The following is a 24096-nucleotide window of genomic DNA, read 5'->3' on the forward strand; positions in this document are numbered from 1 at the left end:
CGGTCGCTATACAGATCTTTTCACTAAAGTATTTATTTCTTAATTTATGTTCATTTGTTACCATAGAAGAGATAAATATTTGGCCACAGTTCAAGAGGTCTTCTGATAACAGTTCTTCCATTCGGTAAAAGGATTTTGTCATAAACTACTGCCTGACAGATTCTGTAAATATGGCTATTAGTCATAATCTCGTAGCATGAACAGGCAATGTAAGATTTTTTTAGACTTTGCTCTATAAAGATTCAAGAGGACCTCAGGGTGACTTATCTGTGGCTCTATATGTTGCCCTGTGGAGTACAGTGTCTGTTAGAGGATACTACCTTTTAGATGGGTAAAGGAAAAATGCATAGCATGGCTTATTTTTCTTCCACTAACAAGGTAGCTTCTAGATGAGATAAATAGTCTGCATTGCTCTGATCTGTTCAGTGCTATGCTAAGTATTGCTTCAAATTACGGAGCCACCTTCCTATCTGCCTCCAATAATCCTGTAAATCTTCATTGTATCTAGGCCAGGTGCTACATCATTGCTGATCTGTATATGCTTATATCTCACAAGTTAAAAAAAAAAAAAAAAAAAAAAAAGTATAGAGCAGCTATCCATAGTTGCCGAGAGTTTGAAATGTATATCTTTTTTCTACTTTGTTAGTATCTATTCTTCTTCTTTTTTTTGTGTGAGTTCCACAATCTCTAATACAGCAAACTTATAATTCTAGAACAAAAAGAATGAAAGGAAAACAAGGAAGATGGGAGCTAGCTTGGGTTTTGGTGGTTGTGCAGGGTGTTATGGATGGACAGACATAAGAGAGCTCTATAGGGGTGAAAACTTAAAAGAGATGTCTTATATTACTTTTTTTTCTTGATAGTATTTAGAAAAACTTATGCAATCTTCCCAGATTTTATTAGAAATAAAAATTATATCAAGCTCAGAAACCACTCATCTTTTCTCAGTGTGACAGATATGGGATTGAACTCAGCAAAAGATAAATACCTTGTCATTTACCTCGCCATCACCCTCTCTGCCTCAGTTAATTCAGTCAACTTTCAGCCATGCTCTGGTTTGAGGACAAGGGTATTACTCTTCATGTATGAGTCTAAAGAAAGGGCTGTCACATTTATCATGGGGCAAAGGGGAGTGGCAATTCTTTAGTACATAATACATTAATCTTATTTGCAACCGTATGTTCCTAAGCATTTCAGTAACAGAAGTACATCTTGTTTTCATGTCTTGAATATTTGTGCTGAAGAAAAAGCTTTTTTTTTTTTTTTTTTTTTTTTTTTTTTTTTTTTAATATATAGCTTTTTCCTTCGAGGCAAAGCATTTCATTTTGAACACTTGGTAGGGCTTCTTTATTCTTCGGACTTTCCTAAGAAATATCACATGTGGTTTACCTTACTAAAAAGCATAGTGAAACATTTCAAGGCATATTCCCTTGGTGTTTGAAAGATGAGGATGCAAAAACAGCAGGAGAAAGTCTGAAGTTTCCTTCTATTTATTGTGATTAAGAAGTAAAGATTAAAACCAGTCCAAGATAAACCTGCTGCTGAGGGTGGAAGCTGAGCTCGCATATGGGTCCTGAAGCTGTTATGTTCAGAAAAAGTAAGGGTAGGTGGTCTGTAGCCACCATTTTCCTAGTACTGCCTGATGTAGCCTGTTCTGTGTCACAGGATGGAGGACTCCAACATTGCGAACATCGGTAGGAGCTGTATGCTGGTCTACATACCTGCATATGATAGATGATTTGTGACGGTAGTCCAGTGATGTAGTGCCATATCCAACAGCTCCTGCAGCACTGTCATGCTGTAGCATCAGAAACAGTTGCTAAGCCGTGAATGAAAGAAGCCTGATAAGCAACCCCGTGCATCGGGAAGTACACATCAGATTGGAGTATTACTGCAGTATGAATAAATCACCAAGCAGATTTATTTATTGGCAAACTAAAATCTCATTACTGAAATGAAAACAGTGAAATACTACTTAGGTACTAGCTGACATAGCAGAAAGTGCAGGATCCACATATTTAAGGAAAATTCAGCTGCAACTTTCCATCTTGAGTTTTGTTCATCTTTCACTCTGTCAGGTCTAGCAGAGTATCAGGTGCCAAATTTCCAGAGATGAGTGGAAAAAGCAATACTAGCAGAAAACTATGGAGTCTAGCAGTTCACAACACTGTGTTTTGGAACACAAGTATGACTGACCTGTCCACATTCATTTACACTGGTATAAAGCAATGTCAGTTCAACTAGGTATTTCTATTGGGTTAGTGCTTTTTCACCCCAATATTTTTTTTTTCAGAAACTATCCTGGCCTTTTCCTATGTATGAAGATGCTACACTATTTCATATAGAATTAAGTCCACATACACATTTTTCAGATATAAGCTTTCTCTTGCCTCTGATTTTATCTGAGCATAAATAATTTTATTTCCTATAGTGAAATTAAGCTCATATGTGGTACAAGCAGACAAAAAAGCAGACACTTCTCTGCATGTACATGGTGTAACATTTGGCTCGCACTGAATTCTTACTGCTCACTCACTAATGAATTTTCACACAGATACTTTTAGACATATTACCCCATGCTAACAGATAACCCATTTTTTTCTACGTAAAGCATAGAATCTTACGTTGATATGGTTTTGTACATTGTATCATGTTATTCTATGTGTATGACATTCTGGTATGTTGTTTTTTAATTAGGAGAAAATTTGCGTTTTATTTCTACCCTCCCTTTTTTCTTGAAACAGATAGTCATTAGCAGTAGCTAGAACATTTCAGTTGTGAGCAGTTTCAAATACAGCCTTAGACAGCTCAGGATTTTTTCTTCTTTTTCTTTCTTCAGTGTGGCAGATTAGCTTAAGCTAATCTCCTTGTAAACTTCCCTTTGCATGCTTAGCAAAGCTAACCTTTCTCATTTTCCTTGTGTATACAGTACAAAACACTAATGCATAACTGAAAAAATAGCTGCCTTATTATCACCTTCCTACCCCATTTCAAAACATCAAAGCTGTTTTCCATGTACTACATTTTGCAGTATAAGGACATTGCTCAATCCACTATTCCTTCTGCTATTATCACTGTGTACTTCACCTCTCAAGTGAGACAATGAAGAAGGCATGAAAGTTAATGTATTACTTCATCAGAAAAGCTGTGAGTAAAGAGAAAAATCAAAATCCATGTTAAAGGATATTCAATAACAGCAGTATCTCAGAGCCATTTGCAAAAAGAGTGATAGAAATTAGGCTGGACTTTGCTCTTCATAAATCTGTGGAAAAATAAATCATGTAGCTGGATTGCTGAGCAACATATTTTCTTTGTGGGCAGGAAAGAGTGCACCCAGTAAGGACATGTGCAAAGTATTTTGCTCTCTGTTGTCTAAGCCAGAAACTCCCAACTGGGATTGGTGAAGATTGCACTTTCTTCTTTCTGACTAGCACTATTAATGCTCAAAGACTCGTTCCGCCATTAAGTAAAACTCCACAAAAGGTTTTGTATTTGGAGAAATAGGTGAGTTACAAGTAATTTCATCAGCATTCTCATAGAAATAGGTTTCTATCTATCTGCTTCTTCTCCATCTCATCCATGAAAAAGCTTTGGAATCCAAAATATATCACTGAGGGATATAAGCAAAGACTTAATCCTTTACGTGTAGAACTTTTTTTTTTTTTTTTTTTTTTTTTTTGCTATTTGCTTTTAGCAATAGGGACTGTTTCACCTTAGACTGATTCTGACTTATTAATACAAATAATCTCAACTAGAGAATCTAAGATGAACTGAATTCGTAGTACATGTAAACAATGTATTTGAGTTTCTGAAATTATTTGCAAGAGCTGTCCTCCATCATGAAACTCTTGTCTTATCAAGCTACTGGAGCCTTTCCTTCACCATGAGGCTCTGGCAACTGTGTGAAGACTTGTAGGGTGCACAGTAGTACTCGCTTTCAGCAGAAACTAGCCATGTGTTTCTTAACTTCACTCAAATTACAGTAATTTTAGGTATTAAGCGAGAGCTCCTTGATACTTCATACTGAAATTTTTATCTGTGGGCATTACTGCTAAATTGGAGTGTCCTGGTTTTGATTTTAATTTACTAATGTAATCAGGACTACTTCCCCTGTAGTCCCATGTCATTCCAGTTGGACGATTAGGATCTCACCAGGGAGGAGCAAAAGGTGTAGGAACCAAGGCAAACCACCTAGGTTGGAAAGGGAAGCACTTCCCTACCCCATGTCTTAGAGCAGCCTTGATAACTATACCTCTAGCCTATTCCCCTAGTGCCTCCAGTCTCCCATGCACTTCCCAATAAGAAACAACCAATAGTACCTCCTTGCCATGCCCTGCAAGAAACAGTTTTGGAAAAGAATAGGAATTTCCTATAGCATAAAGAAGTTATCAAAGCATCTGAACCTCCTATGGGGCTTCTTTAAATTTTCTTCTCCATCTTCTCCTTTTTCTTTGTACAGTGGACCTCAGTCAAGGAGAAGAACATGTTCTGTTGTCTATTCAGCCTTGGATAATTCCTTGCAGAATTTATCTTGGCACCAGAAGAACTGCTTCCATATGTATTAGCAAGTCATTTCTTTGCTGTTCCTTATCTCTATAAGTAAAAGCCAAAATATCCCCAAATTGAGATCTTTGTTTTAATTCACTTATCATGTTAAAGTGAAGCTCAAAAGGAATCATTTTTCTAAAATTTATTGTGTGAAATGAATGAACTCAGCATTTTTTACTACTTCTTCATTTCACTCAGTTTTCCTATATTATTAGAATAGTTTACTATATTAAAAATAAAATTGTCTTCAAACATTTAAAATTGTCTTCAAAAATACATTAAACTTAATAGAAAGATAAACAATTCCTTCTGTCTTTATTTTTAATATAGTAATTTTAAATGTGGAGGATTATGCCTTTAATAGGAATTAATTTTTACCTTATTTTCATGCCCTGGAATGCTTTTTTAATTTGTACTGTAAAATCAACTGGTGGATTTTTAGACCTCAGGCAATCATTTTAGTCAAAACAGCCTTACTGGTCAGGAAATTACTGCTCATTCTATGTATAATTATTGCTGCCCTTTTAACATTAGTTGGAAAGGTTTGTAACAGGAGCAGAGACTCTTTTATTCCCTAGCTCTAGTATATTCTGTTCAGCTGTATTTGAACTATATTTGTATTCAGGGTGGAGTATTTGTACTGAGAGAGCATCCTAAACGCAGTAATCCTTAGCTGAGTTCAGTCTGTGAGGAGTATTAACTTGACCGTGAAGACTATCTTTCAGACCTAGCCTTCAATCTAATATCTTTGCATAGGAACTCAAAGAGTTTTCTGATATATCTGCTGTCCTGTTTTATATCCTCTACTGTATTTCAAGGTGTTTCTAAAGTTGACTTTGCTCTCATTTTGAAATATTATTTTTGACTGTTCCCATTTTTCTTTCAGAGCTGCTCAGTTCCATAAGGGCCACATTCTACCACACTTGCAATGGGACTGTTCCTTCAAAAAAGAATTATTTGGCATAATTATGACAATCTGTCCCTAACTGTTTAAACTTCATTATGTTCTAACTGCCCATAGAGGTAATAGTTGCCTACTCACACACTTCCTTGAATGTGACTTGGGGCTATTATGTTGTGTCATGACCTATCAGCTGGGAACCTTGACCTGTATGTTGGTCACATTTTTAATTGCTAATTTATTTTGTTAATTGTTCACCTACTGAGAGCAAGGACCTAAAATCTCCTATTTAATGAGCTCATTGTAATGCTGTAAGCTTTTTAAATGGTGATCATTAAATATGTGGCAAATAAAGAAAGCTTCCTTGAGCTGGATGAAACCAAACTCTAGCCAGTTCATCTAAACAAGTTCAATATGAAGGATTTTGTGTTTTGCTCAGGAAGTTGCCCAAGATCAAAAGCAAATAATATGTTCATATTCATGTTCATATAGCATACTTTAAGACACTATTCAAAAAAGTGTTTCTTGTACCATCTTGTTGCATAAGACAACAAGATATTTATCTCTGAGTTTCTTCAATAAATCTTTCAATTTTTGTTAGATTTGGTAAAAGCATAAGATACTGTTTGATACGAGAATTAAATTTTTGCCCAAGTAATACTGATTAGAAGAAATTAGCAAAAGCTTTTTCTTTAGGGATAGTGTAACATCTGTCTATGAACAATTCAAAATGGCAGACCAGCAGAACACCACTGTTGAGAGGTCCACAGAATAGAATGTGTTAGGATGTAAAATATGCTGTCAGTTTTCTGACCAGGAAAAAAACATTGAGTGCATCCCATTGTGAATGATTAAAAAGGCAAATGCAAGTAATATGATCAGTTTTAGCCTCCCAGAGTCTGCTCAGACATTTCCTGGACAGACTAGAGAGGCAGTTCCTTAGTGTCTGGATTCTTGCTTCAACTGGTGGTGACTCTTTAAAAACACAGGAAGAGGTTTTTTTCTTCACTGAGGTCTAAATTCAGCTAGTAATAAGACAGGGCTGTCCTTACTGGGTAAGGACATCATAAAACACAAGAAGATTATTAGTGGAAGTCATTATGGTTCAGTTTTTGGACTAGTCTTACAAAGCTTTTTTTGGTTTTGTTTTTTTAATAACCAGAAGGTGAAGTACCCTATTGAAGGTTTCTGATAACATATTTCAGTAGGCACAATTAGAATCCATGTAGATCTGCCTATGGTACTGGAAGAACTATGTAACATTAGGGAAAAAAAGAATGGTTTAAGAAAATTACATCATTATCACAAAAACAAAAGGGTATAAGCTATTTGTGAACAAGTTCAGGCTATAAATCAGAAGAAAGTGTCAGAAATGAGAAGGAAGTCTGTAACCATGAGGAGACGACCGCTGGTGTGTCTTCACACAGGCTTAGCTGAAGCAAAAATCTTCCTAAACAGGGTTCATGAAATATAGCATTGTGATAATGGAGAACCTGGCTACATGACCAAATAGATCTTTCAGTTCATATAGTCTTAATTAAAAAACTTAGATCCACTGTGCAGGCTACGTGAGTAACAGCAATTAGTTGTGAGGTTTGCATGAAGCTATGCAGGCAAGAAATGTTGTGTTTGGTAGTCTCAAAGGTGGAAAACTTATGAAGTCAAGTCATGAAGGTCAGCACAGAGGTATACAAAACTGGCAGGTCATATGAAGATAAGAAGTGTAAGGAAGTAGCAGAAGGTAAAAGACATAAATAAGTAAAGAGAAATCAAGTATAGCAAAAGCAGGAAGTTTATTAGAGAATTAGTAAGTGGACTAAACTGCTGAGATATATAGGGAGCCATAGAAAAAGATAAAATGAATGCAAGTAGGGAAACAATGTCAATCTTCATTGCAAAGGAAAATAGGTGAATACATTTTCTTGGTAGAAGGTGTAACCAGAAAGTGGAGTTATCAAAAAGAATGTGCTCATGAACAAATGGGTGAAATAAATAGCAATTAACACCAAATACTTACGGGCAAAGTAACAAAACCTCTGAAGAAATTTGAGACTGAAGCTACAGAAGTGTTAAGAAAGTTGCTCATCAAAACAAAAGACAAGGTGACCTAACACTGGAAGAGAACAAATGGTACCTTTCCTTAAAAAAAAAAAATTAATAAAAAAAAAAAAAAAAGGAAAGAAAAAAAAGGAGGGACAGAGAGAGAAGCACTAGTGGTGATTAATGATAAGTGTTTTCCAAAACAATCATAACAATGAGGTTTCCTAAGGTATCTGTACTGCTCAAAATTTAACAAATATTCATGATTAATCTGGATAAGGTGATGTGCAGCATGAAATGACATTCATTGCTCTAATTATCATGAGAGGACTCTGGTGAGCACTGGAGGCAGCTAATAAAGGTTAGGGACTAGATGGGACTGTTAATAAATTAATAGTTAGAAGTAACTTGAAAACATTGCTCAACTTCATGCTGGGGAAGTCAGGGTACCTGGATCTCTTACATATACAGCTCAATAAGAAAAATCAATGAACACTAAGAACTTAAAATAACTGTATAAAGCAGTTTGCAAATAGAAAATGGGAAAAAAAAAAAAAAAAAAAAAAGGCCATTAAGTGTATAGCTCTCTCTGTCCCATCATCCACACATAGTTTCTACACCATAAGGGCTGCAAACTTGCCCAGGGAAAGACAGAACCTACTTAGGCCATGCCACACACTTTCACAGCGCTGTCACTGCTCTCTCTGTGTGGCCATGGTTAGTCTGACCTGTAATCCACCAGCAAGCTGCAGCTAATGTGCAGAGACATAGAACAGGAGAAGGGCCGGGGCGCACATCTTTTAAGGGCAGTAGAAGCAAAATAGTCCCTCCTTAAAAGCATATGCTCCGAATTGTATTTCGGGCAGTGTGGCCTGCTCTCCTGTCAAGTAGCCTGACAGTATTACATGGGTTGAATGGGACTTCCTGGAGTGTTTGGGACTGCATTACTACCCAGCCATGTTTGATCTATTTAGTCCATAAGCTGGTCATGGCTGACCTACTGGAAAGCAGCTCTGAAGAGAAGGATCTGGGAGTTTTGGTGGACAAGTTGACCATGAGCCAGCAATATGCCCTTGTGGCCAAGAAGGCCGATGGTATCCTGGGGTGCACTAGGAAGAGAGTTGCCAGCAGGTTGAGGGATGTGATCCTTCCCTCTAGTCCACCCTGGTGAGGCCACATCTGGAGTATTGTGTCCAGTTCTGGGTTCCCCAGTATGAGAGAGACATGGAGCTGCTAGAAAGAGTCCATCAAAGAACTAAGATGATGAAAGGGCTGGAGCATCTTTCATATGTGGAAAGGCTGAGAGAGCTAAAGTAGAGAAGGCTGAGGGGAATCTTCTCAATGCATATAAATATGTGAATAGAGGGTATAAACAGCATGGGGCCAGACTCTTCACAGTGGTGCCCAGCAATAGGACAAGAGGCAATGGGAACAAATTGAAACATGGGAAATTCCATATGAATATAAGGAAAAACTTCTTTACTGTGAGGGGGGTTACAGAGAGCTGTAGCAGGCTGCCCACAGAGATTATGGAGTCTCCATCCTGGGAGATATTCCAAAGCCTCCTGGACAGGGTTCAGGGCAACATTCCCTGGGTAACCCTGCTTGAGCAGGGGTTTGGACTAGATGATCTGCAGAGGTCCCTTCCAGCCTCAACAATGCTGTGATTCAGTGGTGTTTGGCTATATTTCTCGAAATTATACAAGCAAGGTAAGATAGATTCTTCCGTGTGTTATATTAGAATATATTTCAAATTTAATTCATTTTTTTAAATGAGTAGTATTTATTTCTTCTGTGGAAGGCACAACTGCAAAAACTGCAGGAAGTGTGGGAGCTAAACAGGTTTTAAATAACTTTTATTAAGCTAAGGGAGATAAGATGTGAAAACTTCATGCTTGCTAGGCAGAATCCAACTGCATGGAGATGTTAGAAGATGCCCTTTGGGCAGGGTATTCCTTTGTGGGATTTCTTAAGGCCTTTGCAGCCTTTTCTTAAGTAGCTGCCATATCGTGCCATTATAGGAACCTGATTATTTACTACCTTGAAGATACTGTTGTTATTTGCGTCTCTGCAAAGAGAATATAAATAATCACCAAGTAAGAGCCATCACCTTGGTCACTGTTAAGTGCTCTCACAAGTTACAGACAATCACATTTAGGATCTTGTATCAGAGGGACTCATGGCTTAACCTAATATGATAACTTCAACCTCCTAAGTGAAAATAGGAAGTCAAAACCATAGAATAATAGCACATTAACAGTGCACATTTAGATGTATTAGAAAAAATACAGACAGTAGACCAGTAGATCTGTCACTGGTAGTGGTAGGAGGAGCTGAAAAATGTCTGCAAATTCTTATCTGTGCTTCTATGCAAACTACAGAAAGCTTAGGTCCCCTCCCTCCCCTCCCCCCAAAAAAAGGATAAAAGTCTTTTTGTAACCTAAACTCTATTGTGAGTCCTTGGATTTTATCCAAAGATACATGGAAATAAACTTCAACAGAGAATTAGTAGGATTATTGTAAGTCAGTTCCTGATTTTTCAGGATGATATGTTGCATATTGTTCACACACAGTAGATTTTGTAACTGGCTGAGACAGCAGTACTATCTGAAAAAAATTATCTCAGTGTTTTCTGGGCCTTGATTTTCCACCAAGAAAATTAATGAGAGTTTTATCAGCTACTTCTGATAGTGTTGGAGCAACTGTATAAATCCAGAAATTAAACCATATATTGAATAGGTAGTTCTGTTAGAAACAGTTTGGAAAGAAATATGGGAAAATCCTAATTAAAAAAGATTTTGTTTTTATTTCTACAAATAGTAAGTGACTTGAGTATGAATTTCACATTCTCTGATCTTTATTCTTGTTATTGTTCTTTTTACTTGTTAAATAATCATTTGTGTCTTCATTTTATCCAGTGAATGAGAAAAAAAGGTTATTTTGTTGAATCCTTTTCTGCAAAGCAGTCTCAGATGGTCTCTCTTAGAAAGAAACAGACTGTTCATTGAATGCTCTGAATTCCACTGTAGGATTTCATCTAAGTTACTGCATTCTTAAAAGGTGATTAAAAATAACTTATTTCTCAAAGTATATTTTTTTTATTTGATTAAAAATAAACTGGATGCAGCTATCAAATCACGGATTGTTATTTTGTTTTGTTTTCTTTGTCAGACATTTTAAATGTCACAGTCCCCTTCCTTGGTTCTCAAAGGCAGTGTCAGGAAAAGTTTTAACAGGAAGTTTATACTATGTAATTGTTTCTCTACTTTGTAGAAAGCTTCTGCTGATGCTCAGCTTGAATTTAAACACAGTTTACACACTAGCCAGTCCAACCATTTTCAAGCTGGGTTTAACATGTACCAGATAAAAGGCATATGTTTAACTTTTTCATCAAATAGTATTCCTAGACTGATGTAGATAGAGCCTAAATTATGAAGCAAATCTCAAGATTTTCCTGTAGATTGTTATTTTTTTTCACACGATGGACTGGATATTATTTTTCATTCTTTCCTTGCACTTTCTCCCTCTTCATTAAAATATGTTCATCTAGTTTTCAGCATTACCAGCACTGAAAATAGACATTATTTTCTCTCTGGGGCTGGCACAGAGCAGCCCAGCACATGGGCCTTGATAGTGTCTACAGAGCCGCTGTAAACTTCTTTCACAGCAGGAGAATCAGACTGAACCTCTTGCCCGTAACTGCTGGATTGTGTTTTATTCCTGAACCAGTTGAAATATTTAGTCATGCTAGATAGGCAGATGTAACTAAAGCTTCTGATACTTTCACTTCGTAATGGGCACGTGCTTTGTTTTGTGGACCTCTGCAAGGTTGGTAAAAAAAAGCTGTATGAGAGTAATGTGCTGGCCTTATCTCTGCTTGTAACAACTCCAAGTGTAGCAGGGACATAACTGCAGGACAATGGACTGTTAAAAAATTAGAGGTTGAATTTGAAGTTAATCTGTGTCTATAACATCCTGTAAATGCAAAAACTACTCATAATGCACAACCTAAAGTATGGTATTTTTATTGAATGTAATTCGTGCACACATCCAGCAAAAAAAAAAAAAAAAAATCAATAAGTTGAAATATGAATTCAATCATCTGATAAAAGTTCTAGCCACATCACATTCTGAAGTTATTCCATTCAATTGCATCGTTTTTTGGTATTTCCTTTTACATATTTCTAAGTTCATAGATACCATGATTCTGCTAATCTACCTATATTTCTACTATCTACCTACAGAGATAGCTAGGAAGTTACTGTAAAGCAAATCTGATCTAGAGTTCAGGATTAGATTGTGTTTGGGCTAAATACAGAAAAACAAAAGGAAGGCACTTCCCTCACTTCTCTTTTTTTTTTTTTTTTGGGGGGGGGGGAGGGGGACAGGGAGGAGAGGGATGACTTGCCTGTATTAGAGCCCTTTTTCATGTAGTAGTTCCCTATCCCCAGCCTGCATTCTTAAGCTAACAGAGTGGGAGAATTTATTACTGGTGCTATTCAAATCTAGTTTACTGGTGTTACAGGTAACACAGAAAGATGTGGGAGCTACATAGCTGATTTCACTGGGAACATGCAGCACCTAGCTTTTAGGAGGAGACTGTTATAAGAAAAAAAAAAAGTTGGCTTTTCAGCACTTACTCTGAAAATTTTGTTCTTGATTGTAAAAGTGAGAATTGTACAAAATATGAATTTTTAGATAAAGGCCATCAGGCTTTTCCCCAACATCTAATTCTGAAAAGTCTGCACAGTTTTGTTCTAAACTTTTAACTTCAGCGTCTTGTAGTCATGGCTTATCTGCAAACATAGCAATAGGAAAAACAGACTCAGGTTGGTAAGACTAGCTCAGCAACATTCATTTTCAGGGATAAGGAGGTAATCCCTTCTCTGTGAGGTGATAAATTAGTTGATAATTCACTGACTGGAAATTCAAAGAACTGAGGGAATAACACTAGTATAGGCTTTTGAAAAGTTGAACACTTGTGGCTAGTTGGTTTTTGTTTTACTTTTTCTTTTCCTTTTTGGCAGGCCCAAGACAAGGTAGAAGAGATTTTATTATAAAGAGAGGAAACTAACTATGAACACCACAGTGTTTCTTTCTTTGAAGTGTTATTCAGCTATTGATAAATGACCCAGATGTTATAGAAAACTGGCAGGGATTTACCCAACTTTACTGGATGCAGTTTGCTTCTATGTCTGATTGCTGTTGTCTTAGTTCCACTCTGGTCTCAACTTGCATAAGCAAGACTAAGATATGTTCTAACATGAATTAATTTTCAAGTCTTGTCTACGAATGCTTAGAAATACCTGCATCAGCACTTATCGTGGCAGGGGGAACCTTGGTATAGGCAGGCAGCTTTCTTTTTTCCTTTTAAGTTTTCTACTGTGATGAATCCATGGAGGTTGTACAACTGCTAGGTGCTAATTTAATGATGGACAATGTTCCTAACATTGTCTGTGTAGATGCGGCCATGGTGAAGACAGCACCTCAGGAATGGGGCCCTTAAAACACTCTGAAAGGTAGCTAGTAAATGTTTCACTAGAACAAATACTTGACTGGGAGATTCTGAGGGAAAACAATGGTCTTTGAGTAAAGTGCCCTGTTCTAAGACCTCTGCAGAGTCATAGGGAAGATTCTTCCACTCTATCTTAAAAAGCTGGAATGATTAGTGACTGATTCTTGTCTGAACTAGTTTTGAGCTGACTTGGATTAGAGTTGTAAAAGTCTCAGTGCTTCTCAGACCAGGAGAAACCTCTTGGATTTTGATGGATTTTTTTCCTCATATATTGCAACTCACATTTTCAATACAAAGCCATACACAAACTCCAATGTATTGGGTCGGTATCAGAGTTTGGGCCACCTGAGTCATATCAACATTTAAGACAAACTGAAGAAGAAGATCACATGAATGCCAAGGAAGTTAACTGTGTGAAATGACCTATGCTTCCGTATTGTCAGACATCTTTGTTGCTTCCTCCTTTTTCATGTTCTTTTTCATGAGCTTATCTTCTGTCTGTTCTCCTTCCTGCTTTTGTTTTATGTGATACCTAATACGTATTCTATAAATACATATTGCCATATACATATATTCATGCTCTTGTGTTCTATCGTCCTGAACAGTCTATTTTTCTCTCTTGACCTTCTCATGTTTCCATCTCTTTAGATTCACTCATGGAATCCTATGTATTTTTCTCTCCTTCTGATTACTGATTAGTTTAATAGTCTTACCATACCATTACATGTTATTCTTTAATACATAAAATATACTGTCCATTGGCTATGTTACCATATTTTAAGTACCACTGTAAGAAACAAATTTTATGACACCATTTACACAAAAGGAAGTAGCCTCATGCAGAACCTTTCACCATGAATATACCTGTGCATGGAGAATGCAGAATAGGAGGTGTAATGTTGCCACTAAAGCTCCAATTCCTTCAAAAAGCCTGTGAATTAACTGAAATCCTTGCTGGGGAAATTTTGAGGAAAAGAGCCATCAGAGATTTCCCATATTATCAGTTTCATTTTGCTCTTGTTGCAGGCTACATTGTAATGTAATATTCTTCATAAATTTATGAAGATTTTTCTTGAAATTAACACTTTTTTTGTCATTCTTCTCCTCCCATCCTTCAATAAAGTTATTATTATACAGCTTATTTTAAAGACATATGTTGTGAGGTTAGATGTATATTTTATATATAGAAATAAACCATGTAGTCATAAATTTCCAGCACTTCTAGCATTTCTTGCAGTCTTGCCCTTACTGCTTTGCAAAGGGCACTATCTTTCCCTAAAACAGATCTTACATAGTGAACATAATCCAACGTATATATATGTGTGTGTGTGTGTATATATATATACACACACACACACATATATACGGATATGGAGATATATATAATATATGGGTATATACATATACATAAAAATATATATACATAAAACATGGAATTTTCATATAAGTTGAAATGTGAATTAAAAATGGCTGCTGAATGTAATTTTAAAATCAATCTTTTTATTTTATAAATGAGTGGGTTCTTGGTTCTGATACAGTCTGTATACCATGCATTTCATTCATGCTTTGAGGTCTAATAGCAATAAAAGCAGGAAGTGTGTATGCAGTCAAAATTCCAAGCTAACAACAATTATTCTGACAAATTGTTTCTTCACTCCAGGTCTAACGTACTGTTCTTCTTTTCCACTGCAGTTTTCCACTTGTCCCACAAAGTCACGCGGGTGGTTCCAGAGAGCGCTCTGCTGATTGTTCTTGGTCTCTTTCTTGGTGGCATAGTATGGGCAGCAGACCACATTGCCTCCTTCACCCTTACACCAACTGTATTTTTCTTCTACCTGCTGCCCCCTATTGTATTGGACGCTGGATATTTTATGCCAAATAGATTGTTTTTTGGAAACCTTGGTTCCATCCTTCTGTATGCTGTCATTGGGACAGTCTGGAATGCTGCCACTACTGGCTTATCGCTCTATGGCGTCTACTTGACAGGAATAATGGGTAAGTTTCCTCTGTTAAGGCACAACTGTAAATGCTAATGGATGCCAGCTTTTAGAGTAGGGTGATACTTATGCTTAACAAATCTTTCCAGTAGAAAAATGCAATTTTAACTGGAGACATTTGTAATATTTTTAAGCAAATTTCAGAATGATCTGAAAGCTCCTCTCTGAATCAAACACAAAAGGGACTTGAACTTAAGTCTCTCATATTTCCCCACTCTAAATTATGTGTGTGTACACTCTCAGGATCAAGTTCAAGATCCATCTTGCCAATGGACCTCTAGACAGAAATACACTCTGAAGGGCTTGTTTCTTTCTGCTGTGAAATAACCTTCAAAGTTACCATGAAATGGAAGTGTCTTCCTTCAGACAGCTCTAATATTAAGTAAGCAATAGCTGTTGAGTGCATATGTATGCATGACAGATCTGTATTTTGTCTTCTGAGGTTAGAAACTGTAAGCGAAGCCTTAGTAGCATAAGTGAAGGTCAAGTAGTGCATGTGAGAAGTCTTCATTGTCTTCACCGTCCTACAACATCATGGGGCACTATAACAGGCACAGAACAGCAATTCTGAATCTTCTCTGCAGGGGTGGTGTACACATAAGCTGAACAACAGTAATTTTCACTACATAGGGTCTGCATGTGTTTCAAAACAGGCATCCTATCCATTCTTTTTTAGTGCCCATACTGAAGAAGCTCAAAAGCCTTTCTAGTACAAAAGGAAATTCTCCAAATTGTATTAGGTCAGCAAGTTCAGGAAGGTCCTGATAGGGCACACCTAACTGCTACTGAGAGCTGTACCAATGTGATTGCTGCTGTGGCTGTTCACTCTGCCCATCTGTTCTTGGCACCTGGCCCTGAGACCCCCGACTGAGTGAGTGTCCCCAAGAAGCCAAGATGTGTGTTACGGTGTACAACAAGGCCATCACTGGCTAGTCGTTGGGCTGCTCTCTAACCACAGTGCTGTAAAACCCAACTCTGGGTAATTTACCATGTGCTACCTTTTCAGTCCAGATAAAAGAGTGCCTCAAATGTCAGAAGTTGACAACGGTGCAGAAAAGAACTTTTTTTTTGTCATTTCTTTTCTGTTTCCCCTTTCCCTTCAAATCACTTAAGACTGCAAAGAGTGCCTTCTAAGAGCAGAGAGAGCATAGCCAAATAAAGTTGTCTTCCCCATTCAGGAATAATCAGAACAGGTTTCAACCTCTCAGTCAGAACCATTTAAGAAGAAGGAGAGGCAATAACTCCCAGGAAATCAATTTTAATTTCAATTACGGAAAAGGCTAGAGAAGTCTGTCCTTGATTCAAACTGTGTCATTCCTAAGCAAAGCTAAGTAGGACTTCAAAATATGTATCTGATACATACCCAGTACCCCTTAAATGCATGTTGTTGACCTCCAAGTTGGTAGCAAGGAATGGGTTCAATACTTGTGAAAAGTTGTGCTGAAGATGTGAGAATATAGAGTTGTTTAATTTTTAGGAGAGTTCAAAGCAGCCTCTGCTTGAGGTTCTAGGGGATGTTTTTGTTTCTGCATCACTTTGTATATAATTTCAATGAATAATGTTAAAAGTAATATCACTGAAATGTAAGGATGTCTGTCTACTATAGACTAAGCGGTACTAAAAAAAAAAAAAGACTTCTAACTTTACAGACTTCTAACAGGCCTGTACTAGTTTATTTAAGATTGACCAGATATGAGAGCAGCTAATCCAAATTGGGTTACCTAGATAGCCTACATAAATAAATAGAAACAGTTCTTTATTTACATTTAACATCCTTACAACTGATTTGCAGAAGAAAGAAAAAGAGTGAAGGTGATAGTAACAAGGAAGACCTTCTTTAGAAGCCAAATAAAAAGAACAACACCTTGCTATTTACTAACAGTCACTGTGGCCCTTCTGCATTCACTGGATAGGAGGAAGAATCTAATCCTAAATCTTGCTGTCTGTTTCCACCTAAGCATCTAACACACGCGGCAGTGTTGTCTGCGTTGGAATAACTGCGGCTGCGACTAGTGCTTACAGAAGATTTTCTTGTATAATCTTGGTCACAGTGGCAATGTGCTGAGTGTGGGTGGAAGTCTTAAAATGGGCCCAGCAACCTTACCTCATTCAGGTGTCACCATTGGCAGCAGTCACTCCAGACTCGTGTGAGCTGAAGAAGGCAATGGCCATGTACCACTTGGAAATAATTTGCATTATTTATTTAAGTAAAAGTCTGGTTTAGCAATCCCTTGTCTCTTGACCCTGTTTTGTACAAATCATGGTATCGTAGAATGATAGAATCGGTAAGGTTGGAAGGGACCTCTGGAGATCATCTAGTCCAACCCCCCTGTCGAGCAGGGTCACTTAGAGAATGTTAGGCAGGATTGCATCCAGGTGAGTTTTGAATATCTCCAGAGAAGGAGACTCCACAACCTCTCTGGGCAACCTGTTCCAGTGCTCTGTCACTCTCACAGGGAAGAAATTCCTCCTCACATTCAGGTTTCCCAACCTTTTCATAAATATTTGCTCACTAGCTTTGCAACTCTTCCAAGAATGTACCAATGATTACAATTTGTAACATATAAAAAAAGACAAGCAACCTCAGTGAGCCCATTTATTTTAAAAGCTAATATTCTATTGTGCCCTGAGATCTGATAGTTATTGTCAATGGGCTTGTACCTTCCTTAAGCATGGCAAAGAAGGAAAACTCACGGTGCAATCGTTACTTGGATACAGGTTCAAGGCTGTTCTCAAAATTTTTGGCACAGACTCCAGTTCACTGCCTCAACATCTCTCCCAGAAAAATGGATAGATTCAGTCCTCCTTGTTCACAGCCCACTAAGTCCAAGAGTGGACAACACAATCTCTCTTTTTGAATATACAGAATATTTATTTATGCATGCAAACTAGGGGTTTCTGGTCTCAAGGCCTTACCAGAGTCATTAAAAACTATACAGAAAATGGTGTATACACTCATGGCCAAGAGCAGTTAAGAGAATATCTGCTTCTGCACTCCCTCAGATTATGGGCCATTATTGTGTACAACTGGGTGTTGTCTGCTCCTGTTTCCAGCTTCTTCTGTTAAGTGCTCTTCTTCTGAGTAAATATGTCCATGAATTTTGCAATTTCTCCTTCAGTTGCCTTCCAAACTCAAAACATTATGCATTTGAAAAATTAGCTTGTAAGAGTTCTTGCTGAAGGAGTGGCCGTTATGTTCTGGGTGTACCTAACAAACAATATTGATGCTTTGGCTAGGTCTACTGGCTGTTCATTGTCTGACTGGTGCTTCCAAATCATTTAATCAGATCTATTTTTCCCTCATCTAGAGAAATCATGTCTGACACAGTCGCCTATTATTTTGAGGGCCTGAGTCTCTGCGCTGTGTTCTCATGAATGAACTTTCAACATATCTGTGCTTTGCTCTTTCTCATATAATTTTAGGCTTCATCACTACTTAACATACCTTGCTTTTTCCTTCATCTATTAATGAATACGAAGGGAGTTTTCCTGTTCTATACCCTTGAAAAAAATCTATTCTCTAGGAAAAAGAAAATGAGATCTCATTCTTGATTGCATGAGCAGGATAAGCTTTGCAAGGTCTTTAGGAAGTTGAGCAAAGTCATTTTTGTGTCTCTCTCTTTTCTAATACTCATAAAAGAATAGAGATGCCATTCTGTTTGCATATATTTCTTTTGTTTCCATAACAGAAAAAATGACTTCTGACTAATTGAAGACAGAAACTAATAAAATAAATACCAAGTTACTTTTTACCATAGTTTTGCAGTTCCAAAACTTTTCAAATTATTGTCAAACACCCTTCAAAATTTCTCAGAGGCTCCAAAACAGCTGCTGAGACTGTACATTTTAGTCCTTCATCTTATTCTGTGGTACACTTGCAGACCATTTAACAGTGGCTTCATGAATCATAATTTGGGAAAAACTGGCTTAAGTAATTTCATGCATCTAATAAATGTCAGCTTGAATAAGGAGTTCAGAAGTGCTGTTTAACAAAAAAAAAAAAAAACTGCACTGCATGTACACATGAGCCCCCTATAGCAGGTCTTAGTGACCAGAAGTCAAATTTGGGCTGTGGCTTAAAGAATTCTGGAACATTTAGTTCAGATCTACTGGTATATTCCTCTTACCATCTTGCCAGCTCTCAGTTATCCTGGGTACCCAGTTATCAGGGTATTTACTCAAGTTAGAAAAACCGTACCACAGGCAAATAAAGAGTCAGTTCAGATCTGTTCTTGTATCTTGCTGGATACAAGGGACATCATACTGCACTTGTAAAGTAGTTTCTGTACTGTACTTCCCAGTTGATGCCTTTGGATCCATTTTTTCAAGGATTTCCTATTATTTGTAATATCTCAGCCCCCCATTACTAGAGATAATGTGGAGCTGAAAATGCTTACACTTTGCTTGCTTTGTTTTTGAAGGCCACCTGGATATCGGAGTGCTGGACTTCCTCCTCTTCGGCAGTTTGATAGCTGCAGTGGATCCTGTAGCTGTTTTGGCAGTGTTTGAAGAAGTCCATGTCAATGAAGTTCTGTTCATCATTGTTTTTGGAGAATCACTTCTGAATGATGCTGTAACTGTGGTACGTAAATTATGTTTACGAAATTTACCTAGTTCCAGAGGGTTTCTTCTGAAGTACCTTCTGCCCTTAAATGAAACGGTGTACCATCTGTGTGTCTCCAGTCTAGCCTAGCTCATGGTGTACTCCGTCTTGCTTACAAACACTGTGTTGCAAAGATTAAATCCTCAAACACCAAAGTCATTTGGAGCCCACAAGTCATATAATAATATCCATATTCCCAGTTTGTGTGAATATAATAACATTTAAAACCGAGTTGCTGGTTTATATGTTTTATTTGCCTTTCCTATTCGAAGAAGAGTTTTTCTTTGTTTTTATTTTTTAATTCACATACTCTTCTCTGTTTATTTCCATTATGTCCTTAATTTATACACATAATTTTATAGGAGATAGAGTACTCTCTGAAGAGCTTGTGCCTGTCTCCTTTCTTATTCCAGTCAGATACTTATTGGATGGGCATACATCAAAAATGGGGAAAATGGGTAGGATATTTTAGAAAGCTCTAATTTGTTTGTTTTGATAGCTTGTTGCTTTCTAGTTTTCCATTTTGGAAAAAAAGGGGGAAAGAAAAGACTTAAACCAATGTAAAATTTCTATTATTGTTTTTATTTTGATTGAAACAGTTCTTTTAATGCAATTTTTTTCTCACAATAAGACAGTCACCAGTTCTGCATAGAGTTTGAGTGGGCAGGGACGAGGAAGTCATATGGCAGAATGATGCTGTACGACTGACTCACTACACAATTTCCCTTCTCTTCTTGGATCGTCTCCCATTACCTCTGCTGTGTATCTCCAAAGCAGGATAAGACACCTTCAACAGGTTCAATGACTTAATTTTTTGCAACTTAGCCAGACAGGCACTGCAAGGTCACTAGCAGTGAACTAACTGTTCACTCGTCAGCACTTTTGAGGTACTACCAGAAATACATATTAAAATAATCTCCTGCTGAACTGAAATATCAATATCACTACCTTTCAGAAAGGAAGGATTTTCTGTTACTGTGAAATGAATAAACTCACTTTACAAGAAAAAGAAGTTTGGCTTGTTGGAGAGAATCCGGAAGGGAATGGAAAGCATGATCAAGAGTTAGAAAGCATAGCCTATGAAAAAGTTTGAAACAACTGGAGTTGTTTCTTGAAGAAAGACAGACTGCAGGCTATGAGAAGACAGTGATGATGTAGCACTTTTTAAATGTAAATATGTAAAAGACTGCTGTTACTGAATAAGAAAGTATCCTGTTCTCCACCACTTGGATAAATACCCTAAGTATTAGTCAGCTCAGATTGCAACAAGAAAAGTGGAGCATGGCATAGTAAAACTCTCTTCCATCACTGGAGGTCTTTAAGAATGGGTTAGAAAAACACTTGTCAAGAATGATGCTTTTACAAGCAGATTGCATCCTGAGTCATCAGTATGGATTAGATGACTTCTTCACTTTCAGCACTATCACTATCAGTCAATTTTGAAAAGCTTCAGTATAGTTATTATAGTTTATTCACTTTTATGCTCGACTTATTTCATGTATTTTCAACCTATTTCAATCCATTCTATCATTAAGTGTCACTATTCAGGCAATAAAGAAAGCTTGTCAAAAACTGAGAGTTTAGAGTGATAAACAGTTTGGAAAACCCTTAGATATCTAGATTTAACCATCTATCTTATAGCTAGAAATCATGTTTAAAGAAGAAATGGAAAGGGTTTTTGCTGGTCTGTTTGTTTTCTTTCTAGTACACTCTTTTTTACATTCTGCAAATTCCAAAATCTGAAATATCTTCACAAAGAACTTCCCTCAGTCATATAGAATTTCAGAATTCATAACGTTGAGGCCCATAATGGGATAATTTAACAGGCTTAACTCAGGAGCAAATACTAAGTGATTCTACTTTTCTTTTCAGGTGCTGTACAATGTGTTTGAATCTTTTGTTGCAATCGGACCAGAGAACGTGACGGGGGTTGAATGTGCCAAAGGCATAGGTGTGTTGTGTTGAATTCTACATCATGCCATATGTACATATGCAGACTTTTAAACAAAGTCTAATTATTACTCTATCAGTAAATGTTATTTTTCAGTCCGTTCCCTTGTCCTCATATTTGCACAGTCCTGTGGTATATCCTAAAAGAATAAACCTGAAATAATGTCTTAGGAGAATAAATAAGTGAATATATGGGAAGCTTGAGAGGATTTGTTTTCTTCTGAGGGGAATCAATAGGTGTGGAGTTCAGTTGCTAAGACCACCAAACTTTATCATTATTTTGGAAGTGTTCTCCAAAATTTTCTCTGATTTGTGGGCCATACAGTAGAAGAAACAATACTAAATCAGCCCATTAGATTTCTACTCTTTAAGCAGTGTTTGTTTTTGTATTTCAGTGTCGTTCTTCGTGGTGAGCCTGGGTGGGACACTGGTTGGCATTTTCTTTGCATTCCTGCTGTCATTGGTCAGTCGTTTCACGAAGCATGTTAGAATCATTGAACCTGGATTTGTGTTTATTATTTCCTACCTGTCTTACCTCACAGCAGAGATGCTTTCACTTTCAGCCATCCTTGCGTAAGTTCTCTGTTATTTTCTGTGAAGGGGCTGAGAAGGGAATACATTTTTTAAAAGCATGGAAAAGAAACACCTAAATTATAGAGGGAAGCTACAAAATATGACATTCACAGAGCTTGTGCTGAACATTAATGTCTTTGGTTTGCAGTAGGTTATAGTTTGCATATGCTATCATTATTCAACCTTGAAAAGGGATGGACGTTTTCCAGTATCTGCAGTAGAACATGAGAACTTTCTTTGCAGAATAGAGACCTGATTCTTTCCTCTTTATGAGTAATAGTACTTCAATAACTAAGTATTCATTTCATGTTGACATTTTTCTGTATAATCTGTAATTAAACCCATCATTTTCTAAGGCATCGTGCGAATCTGCATCTGCTGCTCTCACTGTCTAGACTGGCCTTTTTGATTTTTGAGCTTTTTGAACAGCAGTTTTTTTTAAAGTTCTTACTTTGTAAACTTTTGAATTCTCTCCATATGGCAAATTACTTATGGGATCAGTCAAATAGATCTTGGTTTCAGTTTGCCTAAACCTTGTCCGTTTTGGCTTGAGTCCCACTGTGGTCTTTCTTACTGCTGCATTCCTTGATTTGTTGCATACCTCAGTTTTGCTTGTCATGCTTGTAGATGTTACAGTGAGTATCTTCAAAATCTGAAAATCCTACTGCAAACCTTCCAATCTTTTGGGATCACCTCGAGGTGATTATTTTGGGTATGCTTTTTGTAGGCAAAATCAGACTCTACAGTGGATCCTGAGTGTATTTTTTCTTATGAATTAATGGTGGGTTTTTATCACTATATCATGGTCTAGATGGAAAGAATATTAAGTGTTACAGTAAGTATTTTTTGAGCAACTGATGGTTTTCTTTCTAGGATAACCTTCTGTGGTATCTGCTGTCAGAAGTATGTCAAGGCTAACATATCTGAGCAATCTTCTACAACTGTAAGATACACCATGAAAATGCTGGCCAGTGGAGCAGAAACTATTATTTTCATGTTCTTGGGAATTTCAGCTGTAAATCCAGAAATCTGGACTTGGAACACAGCTTTTATACTGCTGACCCTGGTCTTCATCTCAGTATATAGAGTCATTGGTAAGGAGACAACCTTCTTCCTGTCCTTACATTGCAGTTCTGTGCAATCACACATTCTTTTGCCAACAAAGAATTTGCATTTACAGGCTTGTTCTTTTTAAAATATCCCATTGGTTCTAGTTGAAGTTAACGTTGTTGCTAGGTTAGCAGGATAGATGTTTATAGTAAGTTTCATCATATGTTGAAAATATAGTAAAATTTCACTTTTAAAGACCTGAATAGTGGTTAACATGAATCGCTCAATGGCTAATCTTTGTTGACCAAACACATGACATTGGCAAATTCTCTTAGTGAACTGGACTTTGTTCTTTACCTTATAGGCTAACAAAAGACTTGTGAGTCCTGTCAGCCATCTCCTTCAGCTCTCTCAGTTTGGAAATAAAGAGATTGTGTTAAGCTAATTTTCTGCTTGACTTCAGGTTTGAGACACAGTGATGTAAAATTGTACACAGTTACACCGCAGGTTCTCTGGCTTAAGAAATAATGCCCAGAGACTGATTAAAACCAGAGTAAATAAGATTGTGGCAGATAGAGATTACTTACTGTGATTTTACTGGCTTTATGTAAGTTTGTAAACATTGAAAAATACAATGATTTGTTCTACTATTTAATCACTGTTTTGTGAAATAGCAAATGGCCTGAAATAGCAAAAAGGCATAGAATGAAGTACTTCTTGAAAATAGCACATAACAGCAATTTGATGTATGTACATATATCTAGGAATAAATTAAACAGGATCATTTGCCTGTCTATCTTGAATATCTGAATTAAATGTAAATAAAAACTAAAAAACCCTTGCTAGCTGGCAGTTTTCCCAGACTCTGTATTGTTATTCTGACTGGAGATTCCTGAGCTTCTTGAAGGGCCCAGTCCCT

General features: G+C 37.1%; 1 protein-coding gene across 1 annotated transcript in view; it reads left to right on the top strand.

Moving 5' to 3' along the window:
- The window catches only part of SLC9A3 (solute carrier family 9 member A3), a 54750-nt gene that overhangs the window by 10471 nt on the left and 20183 nt on the right, over positions 1-24096 (top strand). The window contains exons 2-6 of the mRNA XM_062568501.1: positions 14697-14999; positions 19423-19583; positions 21477-21555; positions 21950-22127; positions 23001-23221. Coding sequence (XP_062424485.1) covers positions 14697-14999; positions 19423-19583; positions 21477-21555; positions 21950-22127; positions 23001-23221 — 942 coding nt within the window. The remainder of the gene's footprint in view (positions 1-14696; positions 15000-19422; positions 19584-21476; positions 21556-21949; positions 22128-23000; positions 23222-24096) is intronic.

Source organism: Rhea pennata, chromosome 2 (genome assembly GCF_028389875.1).
Source record: "Rhea pennata isolate bPtePen1 chromosome 2, bPtePen1.pri, whole genome shotgun sequence".
Lineage (NCBI taxonomy): Eukaryota > Metazoa > Chordata > Aves > Rheiformes > Rheidae > Rhea > Rhea pennata.